At 39.8% G+C, this 25,661-nt stretch overlaps 1 protein-coding gene across 4 annotated transcripts in view; it reads left to right on the top strand.

Annotated features, from left to right (window-relative positions):
- IPO8 (importin 8) overlaps positions 1-17,224 on the top strand; it is a 48,837-nt gene extending 31,613 nt beyond the window's left edge. For 2 of the 4 annotated variants that reach the window (XM_015628522.3, XM_015628520.2), the window contains exons 20-25: positions 63-158; positions 1,577-1,797; positions 7,570-7,775; positions 9,211-9,447; positions 10,108-10,224; positions 10,924-17,224. In XM_015628522.3, coding sequence (XP_015484008.1) covers positions 63-158; positions 1,577-1,797; positions 7,570-7,775; positions 9,211-9,447; positions 10,108-10,224; positions 10,924-11,021 — 975 coding nt within the window. In that variant the 3' untranslated portion in view covers positions 11,022-17,224. Of the gene's footprint in view, positions 1-62; positions 159-1,576; positions 1,798-7,569; positions 7,830-9,210; positions 9,448-10,107; positions 10,225-10,321; positions 10,383-10,923 lie in introns of those variants that run through there. The other 2 variants (XM_015628521.2, XM_015628523.1) reach the window with 2 other exon arrangements.
- The last annotated feature ends 8,437 nt before the right edge of the window (positions 17,225-25,661 follow it).

Raw genomic sequence — 25,661 nt, 5'->3', positions numbered from 1 at the left:
TGAAAACCAGACTTTGTTAAACCATGATAACTGAAAAATTAAATTGTTCCTCTGATTGTTAGGTACTGACAGGAGATGCAGGAGAAGATGCGGAGTGCCATGCAGCCAAACTCCTAGAAGTGATTGTCCTTCAGTGCAAAGGACGGGGTATTGACCAGGTGATGATACATATTGAAAAGGTTTTCTCTTTTACTGCTTCCTAATGATCCATGACTCCTGAGAGAAGCAGCTAGAATTAGAGAATTTGAGGGAAATGTAAGGTGGGGAGAAAGACAGAAAGAAGTAAATGAACTCAGGAAAGTTTGTAAGGTTGGGGGTTTTTGGTGTTGAGACAAGATATTAATGGGCATGACCACAAAATGGATATGGACTAAATTATAAGGATATAGTATGTTCTGCAAGATTGTCCTTTTTTGCTATCTCTTCGTAGATTTTCCCTTATGATGCAAAACACACAGGTAAAACTATGGTGGCTGAGTGGTTAACTATATATATCCAACTGCTGTTGTTTTTCCAACCTATAGGAACTTTTTAATGTTTTAAATTATTTAGTGCATTTGGAAAGGCAGATTTTTTTAGCATGGCTGGATTGTGATTGCAGGGAGAAACATAATCACAATTTTCCAGAGTTTCTTAGAACACTTTTTTAGAAAGTAGCCTTTTTCCTGTTAAAGGCCAAATTCTGAACTCATGTAATGAGCCTAAATTACCTTGACGTATCATGTTTAATGTTGTCACAGTGCAATCCATGGACTTCAGTGATAAATTTTCATTTAATTTCAGTGAAACTGATATAACTTTACTAGTGTAAATCTGAAGTAATTGAGGATTAAAATGTTCTCTGAAAGATTTTATTTTTATAGGAAATCTGGAAGAGTTTAAAGTGAATTCAATGCATATGCATTGAAATAAGTACGTGGTGGAAAGGCTTAATTGAGCTGTACATCTCTGTGAATTAAAATAGTTGCAACTGAACTGAAACTCATAAACTAAAACTTTCATAATGCTTCCCAAATTTTTGTAAAGTATACTTTTGTCCATTGAAATATGTATGTGTTTAGAAGATGTTTATTTCATTGTTTAGAAATTGGTGCATGTTTGCTTTTATCTGAATAAACTAGTTTTAAACTTTTTTAAAAAGTTTAACATCACTTTACATTTATTAGGAAAAACTTCTTGTGTTACAGATCTAGATAGTTTAATTTCTAATGCCTGTTAGTTTTGAAATTGTTTGGTGTCTTTAAAGATGAGAATGTCTGAGTTTTTTTCTTCCTAAATGCTAGAACAAACTCCACCAAATGGCCCCAGATATTCTCTCTCCTCTGTGCTCAGAATAACGTTGCAATTTTTAGCTCAGAGAAGAGCTGTTTTGGGGAAGATTTATAAGCTTGTGATCAGAGGCTAGAAAGTGAGGAGAATGCGTTCCTCGGTTCTATACCTGAACTTCAGATAACTCAGGACATTAATTCTAGTAAAAGTATTATAAAATTTTGTATAATCTGGCAACATGTCTAATGACTGTTTTCTTTTTTTTTTTTTTTTTTCCTTTTCTATTTTTTTCTCATTATATGGCCAGTGTATTCCCCTCTTCGTGGAGGCTGTTCTGGAGCGCTTGACTCGAGGAGTTAAAACAAGTGAGCTTCGTACCATGTGTCTTCAAGTTGCCATAGCTGCACTCTACTACAATCCTGACCTCCTTTTGCACACCTTGGAGAACATCAGATTTCCGCACAATCCTGAGCCCATCACTGCACAGTTCATAAACCAGTGGATGAATGACACAGACTGTTTTTTTGGGCAAGTATTTAGGGTTGTTTTTTTTACAGTATTTGAAATTGACCATCTGATTTTCACAACATGTTAACTCTCTATCCGAAACACTGTGTATGTACTTTCTGTTCTGTATTTTGTAAATTATTTTTAACTGCTCCATTTAATTTTAAAAAAAACATTACTCTCTCCAGTGAACCCACCTCTAATTTTAAATGAATTTTCACAATCAACTTGCATATTTATCATTGTGCTATTGACTGCTTAGTATACTGCTGAACTTAAACATCACTGTAACCTCCCTTGAATGTGTGTGTGCTGTGCTGGTGTGCACTCAGTCAGGAGCTGAGCATTTGTGAAGTTAATGAAGGGAAACAAAGTCTGTCATCACCTAGCAAAGCATGCATTTGATGCTGAGCAGAGGTGAAGGCCAGTGCTTGCCTCTCAGCTGAGATGTGGTGTCTTAACTGTGAGATTCAAATCCACTTAAAAGCAAAGCAGACAGATGTAGTTAGCAGCTACCTCTCACCTTCCTGCTTGAGTATTGTTTTGTTACTGACATCTGCCCTCAGGTGCATGGATAGGCTTAGGTCATGTCTGCCTTAGGTCACTTCTTCCACACCTTGTGGTAATATTATTGTTAACTACTAAATTATTTTTATATCTACCAGCTTTAGAAAAGGGCAAGACATTTTAGGATTTCTGCGTAGCAATTTTCTTCTATGGCTGAAGCGAAGTTCTTGAGCTTCATCTCTTTGTGCTTTCATTTTTTTCTACCACATATCACATGCTGAGTGCATACAGAGATGATAGGAAAGAAGATATTCCCTACGGATGGTAAACTGAAAGAGATTTATAGCCTGAAACAGTTCATCCTGGAGCATTCAGTGAGAAACTAGTCAGATTCAGAGAGGAAAGATGTTGAAGGTCTGACTAGACTCCAATCTAAAATAGTACTGTGAGCTACAGCATAATTTTCAATTCTTCTGTGTTGCTCTTCAAAAAGCATCAGCTACTGAAACTACTGTTCAAATAAACTTATATTTGGAGTTGAGACAAAGGTTAAGAAAGCCTGTGAAAATGAAAAGTTAAACATGCGGTTGTCAGACCCGTCATTCTGCCCAGACTGCTCTTGAATGGCAGCAGAGGATTAAGAATCTCTCTCTCTGATCTGCTGCTACCAGCAGAGAAATAATTAGCTGTAATATTGCTTAAATCTAAAAGTCACTCTTCCTTCTGTGCTGTCTCCACACTTTGTGAAGGGTAGGGCTTTCGCTGTAGTACTGCTGGTGAGGCACTGTGATGTGCTGTAAGGGGCTTCTTCCCTTTTCCTCAGGAGAGCACTGCTGCTAGCAGACCATTTGTTTTCTTAGGAGTATTGAAGGAGCACCAGATTCAGAGGCCTAACTGAACAGGAAAAGACAGAAGTGCAATAAAATTTGTGTTCTTGAAACCCTTTCTTGAGTCCTCCCCTAAGTAGTTCATGTCTTCGTCAGAGAGCAGTGGGCACCCTTAGTTGTACAGTCCTCTTTCTCATCAGTTGCCATTTGCTGCTTCTGTTTACACTTAGCTTACTTTCCTTTAAGAGGCAGTTTTAGGTCCAGATTCAAGTCATTTGGTAAACTCACAGATCCTAGAGAAACTGGACCAAAGATCAAAGTAGATGCACCTCCAGATGTTGTGGTGCAGGACCAGGTGAATCTTGCTGTCATTTCTTTGCCAACCGTGCAGTAAACCTGGAATATGGTGGTGACAGAAGCTGTTCAAGATGCTTTGTCCACATAAATCTCACACTCTTATGTGTGGACACTCCATCTTTGGAAGTGTTCAGGGTCAGGCTGGATGGGGTTTTGAGCAACCTGATCTAGTGGAAGGTGTTCCTTCCCATGGCAGAGGGGTTGGAACTAGATGACATTTAGGGTCCCTTCCAACCCAAACCATTCCATGATTCTGTGTCTTTCTTCTGTTCCTGTGAAGTCTTAGTTCCCATAGATCCTGCTCTGCCAGCAGTAGGGTTTTCATGGCTGCACATGCTCAGGCTGGAGCCAATGGTGTTTGCCAAAAGAATGCAGTATTTTGGAGCACCACATGTGAACATATGACATGGAATCCATGGGAAAAACGGAGGGGAAAAGCAGTTACGGTATGATAAATAGCTCTTCTTCCATGTTGTTCTTCCATGTTATTAAAACTATTGAAACTATTGAAAAAGTATTACAAAGTTGGCATATTAAAAATTAGCCAGGCAAGGAGAACTCAGAACTCCTTGTAAGACTGCATAAATTCAGTATGTCATAGTGGATATTGCATATCTGTGGTTGTGTGCTGACAGTGCCTATATGCCACAGGATATTGTGTTTATTTCTAAATGTTTTCTACAATAACTTCACACTGGAAAGCCTTTGCAGAAACATTTGCTTCTTACCACTTTCTACCTTTTTCCTGACAGCTGAGGTTTGGTTGAAATTTCTGCATGACTTATGCTTATTGTTATACTAAAAATTCTTCTATGGTAACTAGGGTGAAAAGAAAATCTCACTTGCTTAAAAAAAAACCCTGAGTAAATGATTTGGGGTTTTTTAAAGCTAAATAGAGTTATATAGTTGATAGGAGTTTGAAGTTATAAATGCTAGGATTCTCAGAGTTGCACATAAAAGTCCCAGTTTTATGTTGGTTCCAACTTTGCAACTAGAAGGAAATGGCTAATTATTTGCAGTTTGTCCAGGAATTGGATTGATGTAGTAGAAAGAAACTTGATTATCACGTAAAGGAGCACAGCAAACCAGTAAAAGGAAAGGCTCAGCGATTTTTCTCTGAAATATTTTCAGCTTGGTTTAAAATACAAAAGATTTTAAAATCCTTTGTGCTGTATTAGAAGAAAGTGTGTTATCAAGAAGAGGTCCTGCAGATTATGAGGACCACACACAGCTTGTTAAAAATAGACTTGGCTTGCAGTTGTGCATTGCAGTGCTGTGTGTTATGTGTTTAACACTCCAGGCTTGATAAACCATTGAGGAATAAGCAGAGTCCTTGATTGTTAGGGAGGGCTATTGTGTGCTTCTGAGCAAATAAGTACAGATCTCAAAGCACAAATTACTAAGGAGAATGATATCCAGGCTCCCTTGAGCAGATGGAAGGGTGCTGAAATAATGAGCCTTTTGATAGCAACGGAATGGTCCTGAAGCCATTCTTTGCTATTATGAAAATATATAAAACTCCATTTTGCTTGTTCAGTCCTAGGGGTCCTTAATACAGCTGGGGCATAGAAGAATACTGAACTTCAGTCAAGGCAGATGCTTTTCCTGCTGTTGTCTCTGCTGGCAGGTGAAAGAAAAGTCTCCTTCTGGCTCAGGTTCAGTAAAGATGGCTCAATGCCTGAATTTCTGCTGTCCTGTAAGGCTTTCTAATAACTTCCATATTCTACAGGCATGTTCATTCTTGCAACTTCTCTGTTTAGCAGCTTTAAAGTGGAGGATGACAAATATGCTGTGGGTTTTGGTCATTTGGGCTGTTTCCCAATGATGACTTCCTTTCAAACAGAAGGACTTCATTCTTGTACTTTGATTTGCTGTCCCAAAATGATAAATTAATATGAAGCTAAGCCATTAATTACTAAGATTTTTTTTTTTTAATTTTACTGTTGCATTTTGCAATTGGCATTGTGAAATGGTAGCTTTGTCAAATGTATGATAAAAACCAGTGCTGAGTTGTTAGTTTACTCTGATGCACGTGGCTGAAATTGCTTCTTTGGACATTTGGATCCTGAAGAAATTTCATGGCTTCCCAATGTTGATGCAAGTTAGAGATCTTTTGCATAGATTACAGAGCTTTTGTCACACTGGGTTAACAGTGCTGACAAAAAGAGGAGCTAGAGAATTGTTTTTCCATTTGTATTTGCACTAAGGACAGCTCTCCAAGTAACAGCTATCCTTCAATTATAGGTAGCATTATCTTTAGCTTGGCTTATGGTCTACATAGTGTTGGCATGAGAGCAAAAGGCTTGTTTTCAACATGCAAGAGTAGGTCATTTCAGCTGAGAGGAGTAAGGGATTTATGGTTGGGGTTTTTTTTTCATGAAGGCAGACCATGTTCCTCTATCTCAGTTTCCCTTGCTGATTTGTATGCCCTTTTTTGTGTCCCATTCCATCTGAAAAGAAAGGATTATGGTTACAGGAACTCTCTGTTCCTGCTTGCACTTTGGTGTGTTTTTCAACACGTGTAACTAAGCAGCCAAACCCAATGTGACAAAGTGTGTCATTTGATATGCTGGTTGACTTTGTTGTTCTTGGAAGGTCTGCTGGGATCATAATGTTCTGCATGGTCATATATAATTTATTTCTCTTGTCAACTACTCTTGAGAATGAATCACTTCAGTAAATCCTAACAGGACTAACAACGTGGGAGGTGTCATGAAATCCCTCCAGATCTCTAACCTTGTATAAGCACAAGTAAAGTTTAGAAAGCTGCAATACAGGATCACTTGTGCTACTTAAAGGATATTATAGCTCAGTAGCTTAATAGTTATATAGGAACTTTGGTAATGAAATGCTAAGCACTTAAAAGCTATATTTCTATAGTGATTTTAGAAGTGGTGGATTGAGCTGGTTGTTGCCCTGTTAGCTTTACTGCAGCCTGTGGTACCCATCTTTTTTCTTCTCTCTCAACTTGTATTCTCTTCATGCCAAAGTAAAACTGGTTCAGTAGTGGAAGTATCCTAAGAGTTTAGAGGATGGCCATTTTCTGCCAGCACTGGAGGTTTGCTTGGTTTCTCTAGGTTTTGCTGGCATTACTTTTCCTGCAGAAGGCTTGCAGAGAAGCCATCAGCATCAAATTGAATAGTTCAAACAAAAAAAGCTCCTCTCAAGCCCATAATAACAGAATTCTGTAATGTTAGCTCCATGTTGAATACTTCTGATGTTTCCTGTAAAGGAGAACCAAAGAGTATCTGCAGAGGCATTTAGGGATTTTTTGTATCCTATTTGCAGAAACTTCTGTTTCTGAAGTGAAAATTAATACTTATGTTTTAGAGCATAGGTTCTTACCTAGTTTCTTGACTATGGTCACACAAAAATCATTCTTCTACTAATTAAATTAATTTCTTTCCCTTCAATTGTCTGCAGTTTGTTTTACTGGAGTCTACTTATTTGCAAGTTCCTAGTTGAGTATACTGCCAGTTATTCTCCATAGGATGGAATTATTTCCCTGCTTTCACCAGAGTTAGCAATGTGTCTCAAGTTAGCATTAGAAATTGTATATTGAAATATGTATAAGACAGCCATTCTGATGGGCTTCTCATCATTTAACTACAGCTACCCCTGGGGCATTCCATAAATGCACCCTGCCATTCAATGCATTCCTGCTTATCAGTGCTCTTCACTAATAGTTTTTGCCAATTTCCATCCCTGAAACAGTACTGCTATCAAAGCCAAGGCAAATTAATTTTCCATCCTATTTAATAATGATAATCTGTATCAAATGCTTTATTAAAGATAGTCTACATAATTATTAAACAGTATTTATTTAGCATTACAAATTTTGCATTTAGTAATCATAAAAATTTGCTCCAGGAATTTGACCAGTGCTTGAAAGATGTTTAATTGTTATTGGATGAGCACTTTACAGTGGGAAATGTGTATTCAGAAGGAAGAAAATAGTTTGTGTAGGATCTTTGAACACAGACTTTGAACATGGCAGAAGACAATGTCTCAGAGGCTATGTCAAGCACCAGCATTTTAATGTTCTCTATATATTCTTGCAGTGAAAATCTGTTTTTTGTCTGACAATTGTGCCTTGTTTCAGACTCCATGACAGAAAGATGTGTATAATTGGACTGAGCATCCTAATGGAATTGCAGAACCGACCATCTGCAGTGGATGCTGTGGCTGCCCAGATTGTTCCTTCAATCCTCCTCCTCTTCTTGGGCTTAAAACAAGTTTGCGCCTCACGAGAGCTCACAGAACATGAGGATCATGCTAAAGATGAAAAACACTTTGCAGAAGATAATGGTAAAATCTCCCCTTTTCACATTGTGGATTTTGTCTGGATTTAATTTAAAGGGGGTAAGAAATTGCAGTTCGTTTTTAAGACTCATTAGTCTGCTGAAAATAGCTCGGCTTACTGGGTGCTTGAAATACCATCTTAGGAGTTGATTTTTCCTCCCAAAGTGTAATCAAAATGTTTCAAGCTAACATTTTGTGAAAGGGTAGTATTGGTTCAAGAGTAACTTGCAGGTGTACTCTTCTGGGTTGTGAATATGCCCTGTCTTCTCACACAGGCAGCAGCAGTTTGGCAGGACTCCACTAGGTATATCCTTGCTTCCTGGAAAGAAGCTGTTCCACTACACAACTGTTTGAAAGACCTTTTTGATTGAATTTTGAAGGAGATTCTGGCAGGTCTTCTTTGTCCAGATGGAAAGTTGTTTCCAGAGTGGGGTTTGAGACAGCTGAGGTTCCTTGAGTACACAGGCCTATAACCTCTGTGTCTGCCAGAAGAGAAAAAACATCAAAGAATGATTTACAGAGGGAATTGTGGGGAGGGAATTATGCACAACATTGCAGGCAAATGTGTTTGACAAGGAGGAGATGTTTTGAGGTCTGAAAATTAGATTGGATGTAAGCACATTATGCAATCCACTCATATTTGATCCACTCATCATCAGTTTGATCCATCCATCAGTTCTGTAATGGAATCACAGAATTCTTCTCAATACATTGGAAGGCAGTATGGAAACAGCACAGGAATGTTCAAATGTCTGTCCTGTGATTCAGTCCCTGCTTGCTGCATCTATAGTCATCTTTATTCTTCCTAAACTGTTAACACAGGAAGAACTGCAGGTTTGGAAATGAAGGTTTTGGTTTTTTTTGAAATCTTGATTATAAGTCAGAAATACTTTTCCTTAAGTAAGGAAGAGCCGTATTTAGAATTGCAGGTTGTAGTTGCGTTTAATTCAGGGGGTCATAGTTTCATAAGCAGAATGGAAGGTAACACAGACTTAATGTGTTGGTTTAAATTGTTCAAATAAGGCAACACTCAAGAAGAGAAGGCAGACAGTTGGTCTACAGATGGATTTCTCACAGTTTTATGTACATTTGTGAATTCTGTGCAAGTCTCTAATTTAAAAAGCAGAGTGGTGGACCATTTTGTGGAAGACATTTCCTCAAAAATTTTGGACCCTATAATTGCACAATGACTGTGTAAATGAAAGAAGAAAAAAGATGGCTGTTTCACATTCCTCAGGTCTGCATGGAAACAGAAGTTTAACTGATCCTGAATGTAGGAAATGTTTTAAGAGCTTAATTTTTTAAGATTTTGGGAAAAGGGTGTTAACAGATGGTCCCCTTTCCAGCCAAAACCTAATTTACTAATTGTTTTTAATTCTTAAGTCATTGTTTCCTTCTAGTTTCAAACTTTGTTTTACAAAACATATCAATGCTTTTGCAGAAGAGATACCTAGCGATGAGGATGAAACAAATGAAGTGAGCCAGGCAATGCAAGAGAACCATGGTGGAGGAGGAGGTGGCAGTGCTGGAGGTGGAGAGGAAGAAGATGAAGATGAGGATGATGATGATGACTGGGATGAAGATGCATTGGAAGAGACTGCTCTTGAAGGGTTCAGCACACCTCTTGACCTTGAAAATGGTGTTGATGAATACCAGTTTTTTACACAAGCACTTCTAAGTATGTGTTTGCTGGTTGGCAGAATGATATAACATGATGAAATCATTTGTGGTCATCACTGGGGAGAACCCTTTTCTTTGTTACGAGTAATAGTTTAGATTGCTGAAACTGTAAAATGTGATCTTGCTTTCTAATGTTAGTCCTACGATTTTTTGGCTTACTAGTGCTGCAAAAAACAAATGGTAGCAAATACAGCCAGAGATTAATTCTCTTCACGTTCTCCCTCAGAATTTTTCAATGACAGCCTAAATAAGTGGGCCTTGGTCACTAGAGGGACTCCTATATAGAAAAATATTTGTCACCTTCCAGATGTTAATTGAGAAATTATTTTCTCCCTTTCCTGTTTCACAAATCCTCTTGCTTTTAGTTTTCACATGAGTTTTAAATGAGAAGATTCAATTCACATTGTTCATGAATAATGGCCCCATGGTTAACTTTCTGTTTCAGAAAGCAGAGGATGTAATTAAGTTCCCTAAAATGGATTGCCTCTGTTAGAGTGGGAATTCTGTGCAAAGAAAACTGACAGGAATACTGATCTTGTTTTGCAGTGCAGATTCTGTTTTGAAACCAACCAGAATTTCTATGTGTTTTATTTTGTTATTCTGAAATGAACTTGTATGTAAGCTGACTCTGACTTTTCCTCCATTGCTGCCCTGACAGCGGTGCAGAGCCGGGACGCAGCCTGGTACCATTCCCTGACTGCACCGTTGAGTGAGGATCAGAAGAAACAGCTGCAGGAGATTTATACATTAGCAGAGCACCGGAGAACTGCTGCAGGTGAGTCACTTCCCTGGGCCCCTTTCAGCTGTTGCAGAGATGTTTGAACTGCTTCTAATCTGTAACAACAACTTCTGTGCTAATTAACGTTTTCTAGGAAGCGTGAGCAGGATATCATGATTACATTATTCCTTGCCTGGAAGTGTGTGTTATTCAGAGTAAGTTTACTGATGTTTCTAATTAATTGCTTTTTCATTGACTTCTGCTGCTGTTTGAATAGGGTAGGAAATAGTTGTACACTATCTGACATTTGAATTGAAGAACAAAATTAAGGCAATATCTATCTGCAGACAGACATTTGATGAAGATTACTATCAACTATCATGTGTTTAAAAGTTTTCTAACTTTTTAACTACTTATATTGCCTTTGCAGTTAGTGTGAAGTTTTAGATGTATAGAAAGCTTGTATCGTGGAGAATAAATTCAGACTTAATCAAAAAGAATGCAGAATAGTGGAGCATAGACTGATTTGGTAAAGGATTAATTGCTCAACTCTGTTATAGAGGTGTGCACATTTATGCCTTTAGAGAAAACCTGAGCGTAATTTATTCCTGTCATTGCATTTAGGGAATGAAATTTTGACTTGGCTCTCGACTGAGAGTTTTTTCCATAATTTTACATTTGTAGCTGAGCTGTATTGCCTCTGACAAAGGTGTTCTCTATAGACTATTTTTCATATCCTTTTTCTTTGAATTCTAGAGACTAAGACAATAGAACAACAAAGTGGCTACACATTTGACAACAAAGGACTGATCACAGCATTTAATTTTGCTGGAAATACTCCCGGTGGCAACTGAAGGATCAGCTACAAAGGTCAATGGGAAGGGTCTCATCATTACATTTTCTTGAAATCATCGTGACTTCTGAGTGACAGGGGAGGGTAATTTAATGCTGCTGAAGGTTTTCTGGAAAATAGCGGTGTGCTTCCCCCACCAGAATGCTCTTTCTAACCAGCTACTGTAATGTACAAATTCTTGTGGTGTTTTTATAATTTGATGGACTGAAAGGAAACTTTTGTCCTCAAGGAACCTGGATGACCGGGAGGGGCCAGGCTGCATCTAATTGAGTTGCACTTCTCAGGTTTTTGCTGTGCAGAATTGATAGATTCATATGGATAACAGTGCCTTCTGTTGTACATGGATTGCCTGAACAAATGGATTTTGGAGTGCATTATAATTTTTTAAGTGTAAGGACATTTCTTGATACACTGTAAGCCTTGGTTCTATGTTTTCCAATCACCTGCTTTTTACTGCTCAGTTTAATGGTTTGTTGGTTGCATACAAATTGATGGGTTCAGAATATTGGCACACCTTCCCTATTTGGTGCAGACCAAATGTGTAGAGGGAGGTGTCTGTTGGACTTAAAAAGCATACACTGCTTATGTCAAAGGGTCTTAACAAAATGGCAGATTTTCCCTTGATGCAGTAGTCTTAAATTATTTCTCTTAGCCATTAATTCAACTCAAGTGAGTTGCAATGGCTTGCCTGGCAGGTGGCTACTCTAAATCTACATCAGTGTTAGCTCCTGCGTGGACAATGGTGTGGCCCTCTTATGTAGAATGTTCTATGTGACAACTTATTTCTGCTATTATTGATGAATATTGGATTATACGTGGGATAATCTCTTCTGATTTTATTCATTCATTACCATTCCAGTGGTAGTACTGAATAATGTGGTACAAAATATTTGCAATATTTTATTTATTTTGATAGAAGAAGAACAGCTTCAAACTTACTTCTTACTGTTACACTCTCTGATTGTATTTCTGGTCTGCATTGCAGTTGGTTATTCTTGTTCCATGCTGAAATTTCTTTACCTAACAGATTTCTTTCCTAAATTTTGAAGACTGGTTTTACCAGTGAAGGTTTAGATTAGATATTAGGAAAACTTTCCTCATGGGAAGGGTGGTCACACATTGGGACAGGTTGCCCAGGGATGTGGGAAAGAATCAACATCCCTGGAAAGTGTTTAAACAACACATAGATGTGGCACTTAGGGACAGGGTTTAGCAGTGAGCACGGGGTTAACAGTTGTACTTAATGATCTTAGAGGTCTTTTCCAACCTAAAGGGTTCTGTAGAACAAGGTGTTTGTGGAGAAGTTCATTTAGAGAGGAAGTGATAGCAATACTAATTTGAATAGGTGCCCCTCCTTTAGGTCTACTGGGATTGCAGTGGTGTAGCAAAAAGTGGAAGGGGTGCTTTAGAATGTGAACTTTGGATTGGAGATAAAATGTTTAGACCAGATTTTGTCTCTATGTGTTAATTTCTTTATGATTTAAAAATATTCACCAATCAATTTTAAACACATACTAATAATCGATTTCTTTACAGCAGTGTCCCAAATAAAAAGTCAAAGCCTTTCCCATACCACATCAAATTTTCCACAACTACGGTAAATTACAGACTGCTCGCCCTGTGCAGTGCTGAAGCTTACATTTTTTCATTCTGGTTGAGTCTGATAAATCTGAAGCACTCTGTGCCTTGGTTTCTGGAAAAGGCCAGAGGATCTCTGCCTGTTCTTTGTGGAATTTTCCTAGCCTGACAGCTATGGGGCAGAATGTTCCCTACGCTTTCCTGTTTCCTGTACCTTTGTGTCAGACTCTGAGGCTGTTTCACTGCTGCTGCTCCCTCTTTCTTTTTTTGCCTTGCTCTCACAAGCAGCTACAGGGTAAAGCTGGCCTGTTCCACTGGTTAGGTTTTTCACTGATGCTACTTAGTTAATAGCGACAGTGAAAATGTCTTTTTTGCAGGCCTGTTGTACATATGGAAAATTGTGAGATTTCCAGGGTCTGTATTTCCAAAAGGGAACAGTCTGTTGAGCTGCATTGGACAGGCTCTTTAAGGTCAAGCAGCAGAGGGCCAGGATATCCTTTATTTTGAATGTCTGGTTATGAAAATTACAGATTGCTTGCTAATTTAGTCATAGGGGTGTATTGACTGAGAGAGTAAGTAGGAAATCAATACATCCAGTTTGTTGGGGAGTTTATCAGAAGCCACAGAAGTTTTGAAATCATTCACAAATTAAAGAAACATTTTTTGGAAGTTAAGGGCACTTCCAACTTCTCTCTTACCTGTCAATTGAAGTTATGTATTAGGCAGGTAAACTGTTTAAACCCTTTATTACTTTATTAAAAGAAAAACGATTTTCAAGCTGGGTTTCTTTCAAAGCCCATTTGCCTTCTCTATACTGGCATGCAGAGTAGAAGATGGATTTATTTTTCTTCTGCTGATGAGGTTGCTTGCACAGTCACAGGTAATATTTAGGAGTTGATGTGTTCAAGGTAAAATCTGCTTTTGCATAGCATCATCTTGGTGTCACTCAGCTGAACTATAGCTGCTCCCTAGTTCTGCTTCTTGTATACTTTTCAAATCAACTGTCAAGAAAATTTCATCCAGATGTTTCATACAAGAGTTTAATCAGCAGTGTGGAGTCGGGAATCTTTGTTGTCTATTTCGCAGTAGGGTCAGAGATGTCTGAGGGAATGGCATGTAAAAAGGTTAAATGCCTTTCCCTTCCCAGAAGATTCATGAGCAAATGTTTCTACTGGCAAAAGCAAATGTTAATTTTTTATTCCTTTTTTTTGAAAAGGGTTTCCATCCAAAAAGATTTATTGGGCTCTGGCCTCCACTTTAACATATGGTTCTCTTTTAACATGATAAATACCCATTTGTACATGATCATGAGTAGGTAATGGATTTTAGGTGTTTCTTTCTGAGCTGTGTCCAGCTTTGTACTACATTAAAGGGAGAGTAACACAAATGTGCATTTACTGTCTCACTTTGAAGCCGAGGTAATCGTGGAATATCAGATACCAGCACTGCCAACCAAGCATGATGTATTTGCTATTGGAACGACAGAGAATCATGAATGTATTGCAAAATAAAACAAAGGCTGATAACTGGTGAGTTATGTTTCCCCCCTGCCCATGTTCCCAAAGTGTAAAGATGATCTGTGTGGGCACCACAGTGGCTTTACATAGGAAATTAGTGTTATGGAGGTTATAATCATAGCAAATGTGAACTTACATAAGCTGCTTTTCCAGATAAAATTAACTGATCTTGGGTGTTGAACTGCATATGCTGTTTTGTCACTTGTAAAAGGAAAATAAGAATCACCAAGTGTTTTGGCTGCCTCTTTTTCCTGTCTCTCTTTCAGCATTGAAGTACATTGCTTTCTTTCATTACAAAGCAGAATCTTTAATCACAATGGTGAGCTCCAGGAAGAGTGCAGAATATCAAGCTGAGGGAAAGGTTAAAAAACCTCAAACTCAAACAACCCCTCCAAAACCCACATGTGCACAATCAGACTGAAATGAATGTGCTTTGGGAGTGTTAAGTCAAAATATTTGAAGAATGTCACACAAAATGATGCTGTGAGATTGTTTTCTTTAGGGAAAAAGGCTGCCTGTGGGGTGTCAAGGAGCCATGAAATGCTGTGCTTTAGGACATGCCCTTTGCCTGTGAAGTCCTGGCAGTTTGTGACTCTGGACTCCATCATACATTGTAGAGGAGAGATGGTAGGACAGTAGAGGATTTTTTTTTTCTTACTACAAAGCCAGAGTCTGTCTTGAGATTGTCCTTGAGCCAAAGGAATTGTAGAAAACATGAATGATTAACTGTCGTGTTTCCAGAATACTTTTCTGTCTTTTTCTTCCCTCCTTTTCTTCTTTTGTCAGCCACAATGTTACTGGATATTTCAGGGAGTTTTCAAAATACCTGAAAAGGTAAACCTTAAACAATTTTTATAAAATCTTTTTCTTGAAGCAATGCAATTTATCAGTTGCATTTCTCTCTGTAGAATAGTCTCTCATTTGACAAACACAGATGATACAGAATTTCAAAAGCCCCTCACTTCAGCCTGTGGTTTGATGATCCCCTCTGTGATTTACTCCTCAATATGAGTACTTTGAAATCCCCACACCTTGTACTGAAATTTGCTCAAAGAACAGGCAAAAATGCCAGGCAAAAGTGCCCAGTCCTCATTCTGAGATATGCCCCAGTCAGTCTCTGGTTAATATGAGGCAGTCTGGTGGTCAGTTCCTCAGGGATCTCTGTCTCTAATTGAGGGCATTCTTCAAGTCCAAGAGGCTGTCTCTGCAGGTAGGCAGAGAATCAATTTTCCCTCACTGCAGAAAAGCAGGTTTGGCTATGAACTTCTTGATCTTAGGAGTGAAAATAGCATTGTTTTCCGTGGTGTATCAGCTTTTAACCCGGATGAGTGGGATACAGTAGAGGTGTACGTTCCCATTGTGTTTAAGGAAGCCAGACACTATTCCAGGTACCAGAAAGTCTCAGCATAAAACTTTATCGTAAAGAGGATGTGTGAACAGGCCAAGCTGCTTGCTTTGGACACCTCTTCTACTGCTACTACTTTTGTGAAACCAATCAGGGAAAACCAGTGTAAAATGAAAGAAAATTAAAGCAGTGCTTGGGCAGTAGACAGGCAGAAACTTTCCTGGCCTGTGGATCTATTTCCAGTACTCACTGCAAATACAGTATGCATCATCTGTATGGATGTAGTACCCTGACTGACAGCCATTAATGAGAGGTGAAGACTTAATGTGACTTTTCTCTGTCAGAAATCAGATGTATTCCTTTAAAAAGTCTGGAAACTGCTTGTCCTGACTGATATGCAATCACCAACATGAGACACTCAGTGGGATTACAATCTTTCTTAAAGATTATCAGCATACCTCCCAAAGGACTACTGAAGTAGCTCTTTGTCTAGGGAGCTGGCAGATGAACTACTCTTGGACTAGAAGAATTCTTTGTCCCATTCCTCCCTTTGGGAGGAGAATGTGTTTGGGCAGCCCCAAATTTGGTGTGGTGCTTTGAACTTGAGATCAGAAAATTATTTTGATTACAAATTGTTCATAACAGCAAAATGAGGTGGAAGTGGTATATTAATGCTAGAATTCTCTTTGTGGGCTGTATAGAGGTTCACAAGCTCTGTTCATGGTGGGATAGGAGTTGAACTTTCAGATCTGTGGATTCCTCCAACGTGGATACAACAGCGTCACCTTCAGGTTTCACCTGAGAAAGTGTCCGTCAGGGGCTGCCTGCTGGACCATCTGGATTATGTTACATGAAGTGAAATGCAAAAACTGTAAAATTACTTGATAGTTAAAGCTGTTGAGCAACAAAAATTTTCTTGAAATGAGGTTTTATTATTATTCTCAGGTATGCTTTAATTTTCACGTTTCGTGCCCTTATACAAATTGCAAAATTACTGCATAACATAAAGGCCTATTCATTTCTTACAAAACTGTTTGCCACTAGAGGTGTTTATCCAAGAATTGTTCCTCACTTTTAGGTATTTTCAACATGTTTGTTAGTGAAGTTGCACATATCCATCTTTCACCACTTTTCATGCACAGAGATCTTGAAAATTAACTTAACAAAAGGAAGAACAATGCTTTGAAAAGGGAAGATTATGCATAAGCAGGTTATTTTTAGAAAACAGAAGAACTATGGCTTCTGAAGAAAATATGAAAACGTAAATAATTATACAAAAGTGCATGAGGTAAAGAAATTAATGTACAACAATATAAGCAAGACACGTTTTTTGATCACAGCTGTAATGTTTATTTTTCATTGCCAAACAATGTGTGACACTTGCTTTTGATTGCATGTGCTCTTGGAACAACACCTAACATAAATCACATTAAATGTTTTGGGGGCTCAAAAAAAGACCAAAGAGGCCATGCAAATTTATTTTGATACTAAAAGTAAAGAGATGAGCCCAGGACTGCTGTGACTTGAGGGAGCCTGCTATGTGCTACATTAGCAGATTGAATTGCAGGATCATCACCTTTGTAAAAAGTCTGAAATATTAAATTGTGGGTTAGCTTTGAGGGCAAGAGTTGACAAATGCAACGCATGCATTGGTGACAAGAAGAGCCTCTTCCTAGCTTAAAGAATTCTGTACAGTGTTCTCTTAAGCTGTGCTGAATTTGCTTTAAAAACAGTAATAAATCTTATTGCTTAGGTCGAATGTTACATCTGTTGTGCATTTATATGGGAAGAATAATATTTCTTAAAAAAATGTAACATGCCACCTACCAAGGAGCCAAATCTCATTTTATAGCTGCTTTTCATACAGCCATAAAATTTCTTTGCAAGAACACCCGAGAATTAATTTTAAACAAATGTGTGTGTTATCCAGAGATAATACGTGCATTTATGTAGCAGTGTGTTTGTTAATCTCTGACTTGTGATGGCAACTGTTCATTTACACGCATTGGCTGTGAAAGAACATAATTGCTGTTTGACACAGAACACTCCAACATAATTCTCAAAATAGCAAACTGGTGAAGATAGTCACCTGCACCAGAGCTTCGGCTAGTCTTCTGTGCATGGAATTCGTAAAAAAGACACTTTTACCAGGTTTCCACAGGACGAGAAATGACTTTTCCAGGCTGCAACTGCAAGCCTGGTGTTTGTATCAGTGGAGTATTTCTCTCTTGAAAAAGTTGCTGAAGTAGCCTGTTTGCTAAATTCCATTGATTGATAATGCTTGACCTTTACTGCACGGGCCACTTCTGTGTGTCCTCCACAGTCTGTCTGTCTAAAAGCAGTGCTTAGGGGGCCACTTTTTTTAACTGGGGAGGTTGAACTAGTGCAGTTTGCCCAAAGCCACAGCAACGAGTTTCAGCTGGCATGAGAAATTAAAATTCTGGCTCTGGGAATGCCTGGGAGTTTTGCTATTGGCTCTAAAGGAGCTAGCCTTTTACCCATGCAATTTGCTAGGTCCTGGTGTTTGGATCACTGCTAATACCTTCCGCAGAAACTCTGCCAGAACATACTTAATTTATGAAATTGTTCAGCAACAGCGAGTTCCACTATCGAACTGCAATTTTAATCTGTCTAGCAGTGACACTGTTTAATTGTATTTTGTGTGGGTTGCTTGGTATGACAAGCTCTATTGGAAAAAAAGTGGTTCTCAGCAAAGTGATGAATGACATCCCAATTGCTAATTCCCCTTGAGGCTTTGAAGTGAACCTGATGGATTGGAAGCAGAACTCCAAATGACTGGCGGTATCATCTGTGCCATGTGTGAGGGTGCAGGTTAGGAAGCCCCTCTGCAGGTATTAACAAACATCCTGGATTGGTTGTGAGGTAGTAGGTTGTGACTGCCACTTCTAATAGGCTCTAAAGAGTGTATTAGTTACCAAAGTAAGTATTTGGCTGCTATGCTGCCTCCTGCCCTCTGACAATGTTGATCTTTTCTGGACTGGAATCATATTCTTAACCTGAATTCTAACTCCCAGTCTGTTAAAATGGTAACTTGTTTCATTTGGTCCCCAGCAAGGGTGAAATAGGATCAGTGTTTGCTTTCTCTTGTTGCCAGGTATGTTAAATTAACAATTTAAATTATTTAATTACCCATTTGATTAAATTACTGGGACTTTACCCAATGTCATGCAGTTTCCTGCTGATTTTTTTTTTCTGGCAGAGCTCAGGCTACATGTGCACATCAGGAAAACTCTCCATAGTCATGTAAATGAGATTCCAAGCAAAATACAGAGTATGGAAAGGTCATATCAGTATATGAATAATGGATTCCTTTTCCTTTTTTATTAAAATACATTTGCCTTCTATCTCTAAGCACTTTGTAGAGGAAAATGTGCAACTACAACAAGTAAGGATACCTTAAGCAGTTTCTATTAAATAGAAATACTCCATACTGTCCTTTTTACACAACATACCTTGCCTTACACCTGCCTGCCCTGAGGTGGTTGTGCAAAGTGTGGTAATGGGGCTAAATGTCTGCACCTTTGTGTAGGGATTTGAGCACAGCCATGAGGCTGGCACTGGGCTCTCAGCAGCACCTGTAGCTGTGCTCTGCAAGAGCTGTGTGCTCACAAGGGAGAGCACACCCGGTGTCTCATGTTCCGCTCGCCCTAAGGATCTTCCTGGAGGATGCAGGGGTTAAACAAAACTGCAACAAGAGTAATTGGAGAACACAGCAGTGCATCTGACTGTGCACTGAACTGAACCGGTTATCACCGTCCTTTGCTATGTATAGACCACTCAGAAATGTGTCAACGTGAGGTGAGATTAAACACAGACATGGAATCTAGTTCCTCAGTTTGACAAGGATCATAATTCTGCCAAACAAGAATCAACTCAGTTTGGGTGAACAGTGTGATTACCTCAATTTCTACTACTGTTTTGAAGAAAAACTGACAAAGATATGTCTGCACCATAGTGATGGAAGGAAAATGAAAAGCCAGCCTGGCCAAGAGAGAATCCATAGACAAGAAATACCCTAAACATTGATTTCACTGGAACAGCAAACATGGAAATCACTGCAAAGAAGAGCAGCTGTTCCAGATGTTCAGTTACAGAATATTTATCCTAATGCATCATTAATCAAAATGTTTGCTGATTACATGAAGGTAGGACTAAGGTAAAGAGGTTGCAAATTCTTTCCTATTGTGCTTCTCTGATCTGTAAGTATTTAGGAACCCAGAGCTGTCTGAGCCACCAGGCTGGAGGCTCTAAAGGGACTTTCCTGGCTGCCAAAGATTGTTCTGTCAATAAGAGAGAATTCTGCAGTCTCTCAGGCTCAGTTATTGTTGTTGCTTCTTCCTAAGTCTGGTGAAGGCTCATTTGATTTTTTCTTTATGTGATTTTCTATCAGTGATTGATATTCTTCTAATAAAATACACAAACCACTGCCACTGTGTGTCTGAAGTAGCAGCTGGTTTTGCCACAAATCATGCCTGGCTGCCTGTCACAGGAGTGCTTGTGTTCGTCTCTGTTCTGATTAGGTTTTGTTACCCTCTCCTTTTGCTGTCTCTTCTGTAGCTTCACAATGCAGTGATCTTCCAGGGCATCAGGAAGTTGTCTTAGATCTTCAGCTTCTGCTTTCTGTAAACACATAAATCTTCTCACTTAATTGTGATTCTGGATTCTTCCGTCTTCGTATCACACATGCACCTCTTGGGGGTTTGTGACTGCGATCTGCTGAATTAGCAAGAACTGTGCTAGACTTTCCTGTCAGTAGATGCTCCCATAAAGCATGCTCCATGAAATTCTTTTACTGTTCTCTTTCTTTTTTTAGGTACAGTTTCATGTAAAATGCTTTCAAATAGATTTTGTGCAAATTTTTTTTCAGTGTTTCAGGACCAAATTACCGAATCAAGGCCCAAATCCTCATATGATGAAATTCTGTAACTGTACTGCAGGTTGAGGAAGATACAGAAAACATGAGACAAACACATCCAAGATTAACTATGACAAGAAAAAAGGAGTATTGCTTTGCTTATAAACTTATAAAGTTTTGGGCAGGGGAAGATTTAATTTGCTTCTACTTTTTATTTGGGTTTGGAGCTGTAGTTGACTTTTAACTCTGGATTTTACTTTATGACAGTATTGCTGCAGGGAAATGTAGCATGAGATACTTAATGCCAAAGGATGTGTGCTACTTTATTTTGTTGTCATTTTTGTGGCTTTCATCCAAGGTCACTTGTGTCATGGGGCACCTGAGTCCAAGATTTATTCTGTGGCAGGAGATTGCCTAACAGTACACTAACAGTTCATAATCTAAAGAAGTTTTGAAGTTATATTAAAGCATGGGGAAGCATTTCATCCTTCTCTGAATGGTTTCTGTTTCACAGCAGAACTTTGTACAATAACATTTTCTTACTTTTTTAAAAATATCCCCCTTTTGGTTGAGGAAACAAATAGAGGGCAAAAATCAGCAACTGTGGACCTTTGAAGATGCACAGATGAGCAGTAGGATATGGAATGCTAACAGGTAGGTGACAAAAAAATTAACACGCTACTGTTACAGCACGTGCTGCAACAAACCCATGAGAGCGACCCATGCCCTCGGGGCCCAGAGGACACCACTAGAGATTACTGACAATAAAAACAAAGGGATGGGTCTTGTTTGGGTACCCAAAGACACTTTAGGGATCCAGGGACAAGTGCAAGATTGGGATAAGGGCAGAGGGTTAAATGAGGGGCAAAAGGGGCGGCTCTGATGGTCGAGGTCCAATAGGGACAAGGGAAAGTGGTGCAGGGGAGTGGCTAGAGACTGGGAGAACCAATGGGATAATGGGTGGAGCAATGTGGCAAAACAGCCAATAGGGGTAAAGGAAATAGAGAACATTCTAGAAGTATACATAAATGGTAAATGGGGGCTGAACAGGGGTGATACCAATTTCTACAAACCATTAGAACAGCAGAACCCAAAAGGTTTTAACGTGGTTGCAAAGGCCTGTGGGAATAAGGTTTTCCTCACCCTAATCTAGAGGGGTGTCTCTCCTCTCTTGTGTCATCCCTTCCAGGGTTGAGGCATTTTGGTAACAGGCCGCTGGGCATCCAGATACTACCTAATTTTAGACATTTAATTTAGATTAGGAGGCTTATCTTGTTAGATTTTTGTAGGAGAGTGAGGGATAGCCAGAGTTGTGTTCCTAAGGCATCAGATGCTCTGATCAGAAATCATCCTCTGGCAAAGCCTGCTTCCTTCTCATAAAGCAGGCTCAGGGAAATGAACCATCCATGTTGGGTGGATATGTGAGTGCACCAGTGGTGGATTTATTTTGAAGGGAAAGAGAAACACTTAGAAGGATAATAACCTACAGTAATTAGAGAAGTCTCCGCAGCTTGTTTGCTGATTGTGTGCAAATGGATAGTCAGTTTTGCCGATGTTTGTGCATAAGAGAGATTCTCAAACATGACTAATTTGATACATATGCTTTGTCTTCCCTTGGTAAATTAGAACATTTCCTTGCCCAGGAGCTGAGCTGTAGCTCTTCTTAGTGATTGAAAGTGTTTTATGTTGCCTTAATTGCACCATTTAGCATGACTTTTTGGTGCTTTTTAATTCTGCTTTTTACTGTGGATTCTCTAACCCAAGTAAATGGTACTACAGCATTCAAGAAACTTGGGGGCCATTCAAGTCAGCACTTCATCAGTGCTCTGAAAGGTTATCTATGAAAACCAAAGCTTTGGAAAAAGGCCATTTGTTGTGATGTGCCTCGGGGAGGCAAAGAGTAACTTTCAGATAAGCATTGTCCCACCCCAAACCCCTCGTGAAGGGCGACCCACGAGTTCTGATTGGGTTTGAGTCCCTGGGGTTTTCTCCCTTGGTGTGTTTCTAGTGGTCCCTGACCCTGAACTCCACCCTCAGGGGTGGAAACCCTCAAGAGTTCTGTCCTTCAAAAACCCCTGCTCGGCCTGTGTTTGGGGCTCTTTGTTCTGTATCTGAGTTTGTTCCCATGCTGAATAAATGGTTTCATGAACCGGGAGCCCATCTTGGTTGGTGTTCCATGCTGGTCCCCAGAACCCTGCTGCTTCCCTGGATGAGATCCTGAGGTTGTGGACTACAACAGCCATTGGCATGAAGAGCTTTGAACTCTGCGGGACAGAAGCACCTAAAGGTATGTAAGGTTCTCATTCTGAGTTAGTGAAGATGTTGACCCTCTGGCCAGGTGGTGTCCAGATCTGTCCTTTAGAATTCAGGGAAAGCCCTAAAGAAAAGAAAGAGTCCTTGAAGGAGTACGTTACAGAGCTGAATTTTCTATCAATTTCTATTATGATCCTTCCTTGAAGACTTAGAACCAGAACTTAGTTCAGGTTAGAAGGGAGCTTAGCTGCCCAACACACAGCCAGCTCGGAGATCAGATAAGACTGCTCACAATTTTATCCAGCCAGTCATTTTGCTCTTTCTGTAAGATGGGCAGGGGAAATTTGAGGGTAGCAGAATAGCTTGGTTGGCCTGTGTGGGCAGAGATCATTAGAAAGGCGGGTGATTGACTTGTTCAAAATGTGTTAATGGCAATAATCTTGAATGAAGTGGCTCTGCTTCCAGCAGAGGATAATTAGCCTTTGCATTTGAAAGGAAATGAGCAGGAAAAGCAATAAGCATTAGGCATGAGTCCCACTACCATGCAGTTTCTAACTCTGAAAACCACAGTTTGCTTCAAGGAGTGTTGGCTTCAGTTGCAAGGGTATGTCACTTCCTCAGAGCAGGCCAAAACCGAAGCGTGAACTGTAGAGTTCTGTGGCATCACAAACTATAGAGCTGTGGGGGAAGGGAAGGTGTAAAGGGAGAACCTACATGAGAAACCTGTGGCTGTTTGGACTGCAAAGTGTCAGCAGGTGTCTGGTACATTCTGCTTGCTGAGGGAAGCAGGTGGCTTATTATTCACAGGAGGAAAGAAAAATAAAAGATCTCTCTGGCAAAAGATCCAAGCATGGGAGAACCAGATGAACGGAGCGTCCTCTGGAGGTTTCAAGGAGTTGGGTTGTTCTTTTCCAAGAAGACAGATTTTGGTAAAGGAAAAAAGGCTAGACAGGGAAATACTGGCTTTTGAGGGTTGTGAAAGGCACCTGCAGGCATTTAGTTTGTGTTACTGTCAGGGAAGGCATGGGCACATTCCTGACCCGAAACTGCTCAAAATATAGCATAGAGATAGATGCAGAGGCAGCACAACTGTGTCTTCCCAGTCTCCAGTTTCGCTATCAGACTTCACTTCTTTGCAGTGATCCCTCCCTTGGAGGTGCAGATACATACTGAATATACTTATACAATATATAATTAGTATAATGTTTATTTGTACAATGTATTGTCTCTTTATGGATGTACTGAAAAGCCACATAGGAGAGACCGGGCTGTGGGAGGGTCTAGAAAACAATGTCATTGAGGAATATGTATCAATAATGTCATCAAAGGCATTGAGGAAGAGAGGATGCACAGGTAGAGGCAAGTTTATTGGAAAGCTATTAATACAGCTAGAGAGCCTGTTCTTTCTCCAGTTTAGAACTCAGCTGGAACTCCTAAATCCTTAAACACTTGTGGGGGAAATGCTTTCCCTTTGGTACCAAACCGAGATCTCCACCACAAAGCAGAAGCCTGCCACGTGTGGGTCCAGCCAAGGGATACATGACAGGGACAGTGTGGAAAGAGGGAAGGGAAGGGAAGGGAAGGGAAGGGAAGGGAAGGGAAGGGAAGGGAAGGGAAGGGAAGGGAAGGGAAGGGAAGTTTCACAGTGCCAGCCCAGCCCTTTCTGCAGTGTCATGCTGAGGAGGTGCTGTCCAGCCCTCTGCCACACGTGTTCAACAGCCCTTAGAAAATCAGCACTGTTTAAACATTAAAGGCTGGCTTTAAAAATTCATCAGNAAGGGAAGGGAAGGGAAGGGAAGGGAAGGGAAGGGAAGGGAAGGGAAGGGAAGGGAAGGGAAGGGAAGGGAGTCCATGCCGCTGTCCACGGTGCTGAGTGTGCCGCGCCGGGGCTGCCTCTGTTGTCTTCTTGCCTCTTCTTACAAAGATGGGCTGCTCTGTAATCTTCCTGCCTATAATATCTCTGTGTCATTTCGCAAATGGTGTGGCCTGCTGGAACCCAGGGATTTTCACTGTGGCAGGTAACTCTGAATATCTCCACCTAGAGCCACATTTCCTATTTCCTCACAGAAAGCTGCTATTATGGAAATCACTGTCTGCTAAGCTGAGCACAGTGGGGAGTTCTCAGGAAGATGATTCTTCTGAAAATGCCTGTGAAATTCTACTGGAAATGTCTACACCAAAGCAAGGAGTAATTCCTCTTGTACCATCCCAGCACATCCACTGACAGAGTTGCAAAACCTGAATACTTAAAATCCTGACTGAACTGATGTGGCTGAGCTTCTGTATGCTCTTGATTACAATAGTTGATTGCCTAGAACTGCTCACAGTACCTAAAAATATCTGATATATTCAAACTATCAGCAGCACATCCAGCATACAGTACTGAGTGCCACCCACTGGCTTGAAATATTTTTTTCACCATGTGCCTGACTTGACACAGGAGCCAGAAAGCAGGAGAGAGACAGGAGTGACACTGAGAGGAAGAGTGTCCCTCATTGCTTAACTAACATGTTGAATTTGTTTAGAGTTCAAAGTTCTGTAGTACTAAAAGCTCTTTGTGAGGTGTGATTATTTAAATGGTGCAATCTCTCTGATGGTGTCAAAGTGCTGCTTTGAGTCCAGCAGTTCCTAGGAAAGCTGATAACAAAGGACACTTCTATAGGTTTTATTACTTATTTCTGTCATGGTGCTCCGTGTTGGGTTCAGCTGTACCATTCTATAGGTGAGTAGCATTTATAAATGTAACCTTTTTAGAATAAGATAGATTTATTTTTGACTTGAATGTGTTCTTTAATTTCTTCTGGCAGAGTATGTTTGGTAGTCAGGCTCACAATCTCAACACCCAGCATCACCTTGACTTCCTAGACCAACTGAGCATCCAAGGAAGGAATATGTGAAAGAAAAAGATCCTAGATCTCTAAACACTTTCTATGATTTCTGATGCTGTAACTTATGTCAGTCATCCCTTTTGGCACCTTTCTGAAAAGCCATTGTTAGTAGTCTAGGACACTTTTCCCTTCTGTTCCTACAGATTGGGTCCTGTTTCAGTTTAATTCAGGGAATGACAGAATG

Source organism: Parus major, chromosome 1A (assembly GCF_001522545.3).
Source record: "Parus major isolate Abel chromosome 1A, Parus_major1.1, whole genome shotgun sequence".
Classification (NCBI taxonomy): Eukaryota; Metazoa; Chordata; class Aves; order Passeriformes; family Paridae; genus Parus; species Parus major.
Note: the sequence above shows the minus strand (reverse complement) of the source record. Positions and strands in the feature narration are given on the sequence as shown.